The 8,957-nt window shown below is 46.5% G+C and overlaps 1 protein-coding gene across 1 annotated transcript; it reads right to left on the bottom strand.

The window, feature by feature from the left end:
* Positions 1–6,562: 6,562 nt before the first annotated feature.
* Positions 6,563–8,148, bottom strand: LOC123130792 (growth-regulating factor 10). The gene is made up of 3 exons (XM_044550602.1): positions 7,965–8,148; positions 7,604–7,867; positions 6,563–7,523 (listed from the first exon to the last, which is right to left on the bottom strand). Exons 1-3 carry the CDS (start codon positions 8,041–8,043, stop codon positions 7,228–7,230), a joined length of 639 nt encoding a protein of 212 aa, XP_044406537.1. The 5' UTR covers positions 8,044–8,148; the 3' UTR covers positions 6,563–7,227.
* Between the last annotated feature and the right edge of the window lie 809 nt (positions 8,149–8,957).

The following is an 8,957-nucleotide window of genomic DNA, read 5'->3' as shown; positions in this document are numbered from 1 at the left end:
CAAAGGGAAGAAGGGGAACTTCAAGAAGAACGGCAACCAAGTTGCTTCTCAAGTGAAGAAGCCCAAGTCTGGTCTTAAGCCTGAGACTAAGTGCTTCTACTACAAAGGGACTTGTCACTGGAAGCGGAACTGCCCCAAGTATTTGGTGGATAAGAAGGCTGGCAAAGTGAACAAAGGTATATTTGATATACAGATTATTGATGTGTATTTTTCTAGTGTTCATAGCAACCCCTCGGTATTTGATACTGGTTCAGTTGCTAAGAGTAGTAACTCGAAACGGGAGTTGTAGAATGAACATAGACTAGTTAAGGGTGAAGTGATGATGTGTGTTGAAAGTGGTTTCAAGATTGATACGATCATCATCGCACACTCCCTATACTTTTGGGATTAGTGTTGAACCTAAATAAGTGTTATTTGGTGTTTGCGTTGAGCATGGATATGATTTGATCATGTTTATTGTAATACGGTTATTCATTTAAGTAAGAGAATAAATTGTTGTTCTGTTTACATGAATAAAACCTTATATGGTTACACACCCAATGAAAATGGTTTGTTGGATCTCGATCGTAGTGATACACATATTCATAATATTGAAACCAAAAGATGAAAAGTTAATAATGATAGTGCAACTTATTTGTGGCACTGCCATTTAGGTCATATTGGTGTAAAGCGCATGAAGAAACTCCATGCTGATGGACTTTTGGAATCACTTGATTATTAATCACTTGATGCTTGCAAACCATGACTCATGGGCAAGATGACTAAGACTCCATTCTCCGGAACAATGGAGCGAGCAACTGACTTATTGGAAATAATACATACTGATGTATGCGGTCCGATGTGTGTTAAGGCTCACGACAAGTATCGTTATTTTCTGACCTTCACATATGATTTGAGCAGATATGGGTATATCTACTTAATGAAACACAAGTCTGAAACATTTGAAAAGTTCAAAGAATTTCAGAGTGAAGTGGAGAATCATCGTAACAAGAAAATAAAAGTTTCTACGATATGATCGCAGAGGTAAAATACTTGAGTTAAGAGTTTGGCCTTTAGTTAAAACAATGTGAAATAGTTTCACTACTCACGCCACCTGGAACACCACAGTGTAATGGTGTGTCCGAACGTCATAACCGTACTTTATTAGATATGGTGCGATCTATGATGTCTCTTACCGATCTACCACTATCGTTTTGGGGTTATGCATTAGAGATAGCTACATTCACTTTAAATAGGGCACCATCTAAATACGTTGAGACAACACCGTATGAACTATGGTTTGGCAAGAAACCTAAGCTGACGTTTCTTAAAGTTTGAGGTTGCAATGCTTATGTGAAAAAGTTTCAACCTGATAAGCTCAAACCCAAATCGGAGAAGTGCGTATTCATAGGATACCCAAAAGAAAATGTTGGGTACACCTTCTATCACAGATCCGAAGGCAATATATTCATTGCTTTGAATGGATCCTTTCTAGAGAAGGAGTTTCTCTCGAAAGAAGTGAGTGGGAGGAAAGTAGAACTTGATGAGGTAACTGTACCTGCTCCCTTATTGGAAAGTAGTTCATCATTGAAATCTATTCCTGTGACTACTACACCGATTAGTGAGGAAGCTAATGATGATGATCATGTAACTTCAGATCAAGTTACTACTGAACCTCGTAGGTAAACCAGAGTGAGATCCACACCAGTGTGGTATGGTAATCCTGTTCTGGAAGTCATGCTACTAGATCATGATGAACCTATGAACTATGAAGAAGCGATGGTGAGCCCAGATTCCGCAAAATGGCTTGAAGCCATGAAACCTGAGATGGGATCCATGTATGAGAACAAAGTGTGGACTTTGGTTGACTTGCCCAATGATCGGCGAGCCATTGAGATTAAATGGATCTTCAAGAGGAAGATGGACGCTGATAATAGTGTTACTATCTACAAAGCTAGAATTGTCGCAAAAAGGTTTTTGACAAGTTCAAGGTGTTGACTACGATGAGAGTTTCTCACTCGTATCTATGCTTAAGTCTGTCCGAATCATGTTAGCAATTGCCGCATTTTATTAAATCCGGCAAATGGATAAACAAAACTGCATTCCTTAATGGATTTATTAAAGAAGAGTTGTATATGATGCAACCAGAAGGTTTTGTCAATCCTAAAGGTACTAACAAAATATGCAAGCTCCAGCGATCCATCTATGGACTGGTGCAAGCATCTCGGAGTTGGAATATACACTTTGGTAAGTTGATCAAAGCATATAGTTTTATACAGACTTGCGGTGAAGCCTGTATTTACAAGAAAGTGAGTGGGAGCACTACAACATTTCTGATAAGTATATGTGAAAGACATATTGTTGATCGGAGATAATGTAGAATTATTCTGCGAAGCATAAAGGAATGTTTGAAAGGAGTTTTTCAAAGAAAGACCTCGGCGAAGCCGCTTACATATTGAGCATCAAGATCTATAGAGATAGATCAAGATGCTCTATAGATCTTGATGCTTGATAAGTTTTTCAATGAGTACATACCTTGACAAGATTTTGAAGTAGTTCAAAATGGAACAATCAAAGAAGAAGTTCTTGCCTGTGTTACAAGGTGTGAAGTTGAGTAAGACTCAAAACCCGACCACGACAGAAGATAGAGAGAGAATGAAAGTCATTCCCTATGCCTTAGCCATAGGTTCTATAAAGTATGCCATGTTGTGTACCAGACCTATTGTATACCCTGCGCTGAGTTTGGCAAGGGAGTACAATAGTGATCTAGGAGTAGATCACTGGACATTGGTCAAAATTATCCTTAGTGGAATAAGGATATGTTTCTCGATTATGGAGGTGACAAAAGGTTCGTCTTAAAGGGTTACGTCAATGCAAGTTTTGACACCGATCCAGATGACTCTAAGTCTCAATCTGGATACATATTGAAAGTGGGAGCAATTAGCTAGAGTAGCTCTATCCAGAGCATTGTTGACATAGAAATTTGCAAAATACATACGGATCTGAATGTTGCAGACTCGTTGACTAAACTTCTCTCACAAGCAAAACATGATCACACCTTAGTACTCTTTGGGTGTTAATCACATAGCGATGTGAACTAGATTATTGACTCTAGTAAACCCTTTGGGTGTTGGTCACATGTCGATGTGAACTATGGGTGTTAATCACATGGTGATGTGAACTATTGGTATTAAATCACATGGCGATGTGAACTTGATCATTGACTCTAGTGCAAGTGGGAGACTGAAGGAAATATGCCCTAGAGGCAATAATAAAGCTATTATTTATTTCCTTATATCATGATAAATGTTTATTATTCATGCTAGAATTGTATTAACCGGAAACATAATACATGTGTGAATACATAGGCAAAAAGAGTGTCACTAGTATGCCTCTACTTGACTAGCTCGTTGATCAAAGATGGTTATGTTTCCTAACCATAGACATGAGTTGTCATTTGATTAACGGGATCACATCATTAGGAGAATGATGTGATTTACTTGACCCATTCCGTTAGCATAGCACTTGATCGTTTAGTTTGTTGCTATTGCTTTCTTCATGACTTATACATGTTCCTATGACTATGAGATTAAGCAACTCCCGTTTACCGGAGGAACACTTTGTATGCCACTAAACGTCACAACGTAACTGGGTGATTATAAAGGTGCTCTACAGGTGTCTCCGAAGGTACTTGTTGGGTTGGCGTATTTCGAGATTAGGATTTATCACTCTGATTGTCGGAGAGGTATCTCTGGGCCCTCTCGGTAATGCGCATCACTTAAGCCTTGCAAGCATTGCAACTAATGAGTTAGTTGCAGGATGATGTATTACAGAACGAGTAAAGAGACTTACCGGTAACGAGATTGAACTAGGTATTGAGATACCGACGATCGAATCTCGGGCAAGTAACATACCGATGACAAAGGGAACAACGTATGTTGTTATGCAGTCTGACCGATAAAGATCTTCGTAGAATATGTGGGAGCCAATATGAGCATCCAGGTTCCGCTATTGGTTATTGACCGGAGACGTGTCTCGGTCATGTCTACATTGTTCTCGAACCCGTAGGGTCCGCACGCTTAAGGTTTCAATGACAGTTATAACCTCATAATATAACCGTCATCGAACTTTAAGCGTGCGGACCCTACGGGTTCGTGAACTATGTAGACATGACCGAGACACGTCTCCGGTCAATAACCAATAGCGGAACCTGGATGCTCATATTGGCTCCTACATATTTTACAAAGATCTTTATCGGTCAAACCGCATAACAACATACGTTGTTCCCTTTGTCATCGGTATGTTACTTGCCCGAGATTCGATCGTCGGTATCTCAATACCTAGTTCAATCTTGTTACCGGCAAGTCTCTTTACTTGTTCCGTAATACATCATCCCGCAACTAACTCATTAGTTGCAATGCTTGCAAGGCTTATAGTGATGTGCATTACCGAGTGGGCCCAGAGATACCTCTCCGACAATCGGAGTGACAAATCCTAATCTCGAAATACGCCAACCCAACAAGTACCTTCGGAGACACCTGTAGAGCATCTTTATAATCACCCAGTTACATTGTGATGTTTGGTAGCACACAAAGTGTTCCTCCGGTAAACGGGAGTTGCATAATCTCATAGTCATAGGAACATGTATATGTCATGAAGAAAGCAATAGCAACAAACTAAACGATCAAGTGCTAAGCTAACGGAATGGGTCAAGTCAATCACATCATTCTCCTAATGATGTGATCCCGTTAATCAAATGACATCTCATGTCTATGGTTAGGAAACATAACCATCTTTGATCAACGAGCTAGTCAAGTAGAGGCATACTAGTGACACTCTATTTGTCTATGTATTCACACATGTATTATGTTTCCGGTTAATACAATTCTAGCATGAATAATAAACATTTATCATGATATAAGGAAATAAATAATAACTTTATTATTGCCTCTAGGGCATATTTCCTTCATCAGGAACATCAACATTGATGGTGTCTGCTCTTGGGTGTCTGTCCACTCTGGCATAAGTGAATCAAGTGGCTGACGAGGGCCCATGGCATGCTTGCATGTAGCCATCCCATAGGAGAAGATCTGTTGCATTTGTGTATAGTTTTGGATGGGGATGTTGAGGTACTCAACGTCATTGGGGTGGTCCTAACACAGAAGCGAAGCGATGTTAGTTGTGATTGACACGATCAATATGCTAAACTACTGTATAAAGTGGTATGTGAGCTAAGCATCGTGTGGCCTTGGTAGTGCTCGGACTCCAACAAAATTGTGAAGGTGTCCTGATGCATCACTAAGGTCTCTCAGTTTGGTACTCGGATCCATCTGGCTAGTTCCTGAGGTGGTTGTAGACCTGGGTCGAGGTCACCTCTTGGACATAGAAGTCGAAGATCCGCTTTGCAACATTGTTCATGTGCACCTCCTTCAAGACATTGTCAGTCCTTCCCCCATTGGACATGATCTCGCACATCTTGTTAAGCATGAAGGTGGACAGAAAAGGCAACCACTTCATTGTGTTCCCCCTGCCAAAGACCTTCTCCTTCCCAGCCTTCATGGTTGTCTTATGTGCGGCAGTAGTTGTAGCATTAGGCATGGCCATCACAAATGAGGGCTGAATAGGCACCTCGAACACCTCTGAATCCTGAAGTATCTCTTGGATTAGGAGTCCTCGACATAGGACGGCATACACTGGCCGAACAGAATAATGGCCTGGCTGAACTCTTGGATGCTCATGTTCTACAATGGTTAGGATCAGTACTAGTGACACAACATTACACAATTAACTCGACCACCACAGCTACACATTGAACACTGGCAAGTTCATAGCACAGTTCATACCACATGCATACAAGAGTGCTACCAATGAGTTCGAAGCATTACATACGCGGCTGCCGCAACTACATATCGGCCATACTATTATCATGCCATAATGCACATGTTCAGATTTACATGGTGACAGATCTACGATAGTATCATTGGAGCCGAACTAAAGAACACCATGAAATCGGATTACCAAACCCTACCGCCCTAGCAATCCATCACGAGATCAACACTCTGCAATGCTACCAATCTCATAGATCTACCCCGATCACATGCTCGCAGATCAAAGCTACAACAAGTAGGGAGGGGGGGTTGATAGAACTTACAACCATCAAGGAGTAGGGAGTCGACGCGGAAGTCGTCGGAGAAGAGGAGGATGACGAAGTGTCGTCGCCGTCCAGTGCCGATCGGAGAAGATGTGCTTACCTGTTGGTCGTCCATGAAATCGCCTGGGACAAAGAGCGTGTGGGGGAGATGGTGGCAAGGAATCAGCAGGAGGGCAAAGCCGTCGGGGGCTAAGTGTTCGATTCGGCGGGAGGTGACCCAATTCCTCGTGCCGCTTTTTCGACGCACACGCTCGAGCTCGCGCCACCCCGTCCTCGCATTAGCTCGGTGCGGTGTTCCTCTCCTCTGTACGCCGCGAGCCTGACTAGGAGAAAACAGTCGATTCGACCGTTCCCACTGGGCCTGGCTGAGAGGTGCTTTAAGAAGCATGCGATACGAGCCCAACAGTGAAAAGAGAAACTAAACGGGCCAAATTTGCACCAAGCAGGGCTGGTTATTAACGGTAATGCAGGTAACCCGTTGGAGATGCCTTGAATGCGAAAAGAACATGAGATCCTGCCGTGCCAAATGCTGGATGTCCCGGTTCTTATCCCGTCATCCGAAGGCCAGTACAAATCAGGGATTCACCAATGGCCGTTCCCATGCGGCAAAGGGAGCAAAGACCGTGCGGCGCGGCACTCTGCGTCGGGCCGCGGGGCCACTGCGCGACGCCAAGGCCAGCGTGCAGCATCCAATGCCTCACTCTGCCCGAGCCACCGTCTTCTGACACAGGTCAGTGCATGCAAAGCTACAGCCCTGCGGACTGTCCCCGAGCGGAGCCCCAGAAGAAACCACTCCCCCCGGCCACCCCGCCACCGCGGCATGACCCCCACAACCCAACCCGACGAGAAAAGGAAAAATAATCGCCTGCCTTTCACACATACTACTCCTACCATATGTCACAGGCGCACGCACAGCAACCAGCAGGGACGCGTGCCATCGAACTCAGCAGGTTTATAGTTTGAAAAGCCGCCCAAGAAAAAGCTACACGACGCGACAAAATCCCTGCGGATTTCGTTTCTGCACGATCTTGCCCCACGCCAACGCGCCATGACGGACGGACGGACGCGGCGGGGACGGGACGAGGCCGCCCTCGGCCTCAGGTGGCGCGCGCGGCGGCGCTGTGGGTGGCGTGGAGGATGCCGGCGGGGGAGAAGCCGATGGCGCAGGGCGGGGCGGTGGCGGTGCTGTCGCTGTGCGCCCGGGCTGAGGGGGCTCCTTCCACAGGCTTTCTTGAACGGCCGCGGCCCCGGTGGACGTGCCGCTCGCAGTACTTGTGCCCCTGCACCACGTCGCGGGAGCACCGCCACTTCTTGCCGTCCGTGCGGCGGCACCGCCCGGGCTCCGGCTCCATGCTGCTCCGGTAGTCGAAGCACAGGCTCCCCAGCCCAATCACTGCCATTCAAAAGACGACCAACGGCTCATCCAACAATCCACCGACACTACAGGATGTCGAGGTGGCATAGGAAACGTACGGGAGGGGAAGCGGTGCGGGCCGAAGGAGGAGGCGGCGACGCTCTTCCAGATGGGCAGCACGAGGTGCACCGGCACGGGCGCCCCCGCCGCGAAGTAGCGGTAGATGAGCACCTGGTGCTCCAGCTCCTGCTGCTGCATGAACGTCAGCGCCGACTTCGCCGCCGCCCGTGCTTCGAAGGCCTGCTGCTCGCCACGGCTATCGCCACCGAGCCCCAGGCCGAGGCCAAGACCCAGCGGCGACGAGACCGCCATCGTCACCGCCCCTACAAGACAACAACAACAACGCATGGAACAACTCAACATCTTCAGGTGAACACAAGCCGCTTGCTCTTACAGCTTTCCTGGTGTGGCTGCACGTACCGGCGTTCGAGTCGGCGGAGGAGAGGCGGGGCTGCTTGGACGGCGGCTGCAGCGAGTCGGCTTCTTTCTCGTCGGCCATGAGGAGACTCCGGCGTGCGCCTTGTTGGTTTCGAAGGCTATGGAGGGAGAGTGTTCTTGACTCTTGCGACGGTGGGAGAAGGGTCAGTGCTTTTGTCAGAGCAAGTGTATTTATGGATGATGGCTGGTCGCTCGGTAAGTTCTCTGCTCAGGCAACGGTAACTGTCAAACTGACGGGATGCAGAGGGCGTAGAACTGTGGTGGACGCGCGTGAGCGCGAAGCTGGCACGGCATGGCGGGGGGCCCTTGCTGCCGCGGCGCAGGGAGACGACACGCATGTTTTTTTAGCCCGTATGCTCGTGTTTGGCATTCATTTCAGCGTTGGACGGACACCGCCGCGTGACTTCGTGAAAACGAGGTGCCCAAGTCTCGTGGGTGTGGCGAATGGACATGCTCCCCGTCCATCCGTACTTCACATACATGGCCATGTTTCCCGCGCGTGCGTCCATCCGTACTTCCACATACATTGCTTGATTTGATTGAAACAAAATAAAATCCGGTCCTATTCTCTTAAAATCAGAGGGATGATTAGATTAGAAAGGAAAAATAAAAAAGACAGTCGTAGGATAAAGTGGGAGCACGGATGGAAGCATGGGGAGCCAAAAATTTCTATAAATATAAAACCCCAGAAATAAACCTAGATCGGGAGTTCCGCCGCCGCAAGTCTCTATAGCCACGAAAAACCAATTGGGAGCCTGTTCCGGCATCCTGCCGGAGGGGGAAACCATCATCGTTGGCTATCTTCTGTTGGGGAACGTAGTAATTTCAAAAAAAATTCTACGCACACGCAAGATCATGTGATGCATAGCAACGAGGGGAGAGTGTGATCTACGTACCTCGTAGATCGACAACGGAAGCGTTTGGTTGATGTAGTCGTACGTCTCCACGGCCCGACCGATCAAGCACCGAAACTAC

Source organism: Triticum aestivum, chromosome 6A, assembly GCF_018294505.1.
Source record: "Triticum aestivum cultivar Chinese Spring chromosome 6A, IWGSC CS RefSeq v2.1, whole genome shotgun sequence".
Classification (NCBI taxonomy): domain Eukaryota; kingdom Viridiplantae; phylum Streptophyta; class Magnoliopsida; order Poales; family Poaceae; genus Triticum; species Triticum aestivum.
The sequence above is the reverse complement of the archived record's forward strand: the minus strand, read 5'-3'. Positions and strand labels throughout refer to the sequence as shown.

Coding starts and splice junctions, on each gene's coding strand:
- LOC123130792 (XM_044550602.1), bottom strand. CDS start 8,043: ATGGCCGACGAGAAAGAAGCCGACTCGCTGCAGCCGCCGTCCAAGCAG. Junction 7,868..7,964: donor CTCCGCCGACTCGAACGCCG/GTACGTGCAGCC, acceptor GTTGTCTTGTAG/GGGCGGTGACGATGGCGGTC. Junction 7,524..7,603: donor CCCGCACCGCTTCCCCTCCC/GTACGTTTCCTA, acceptor TTTGAATGGCAG/TGATTGGGCTGGGGAGCCTG.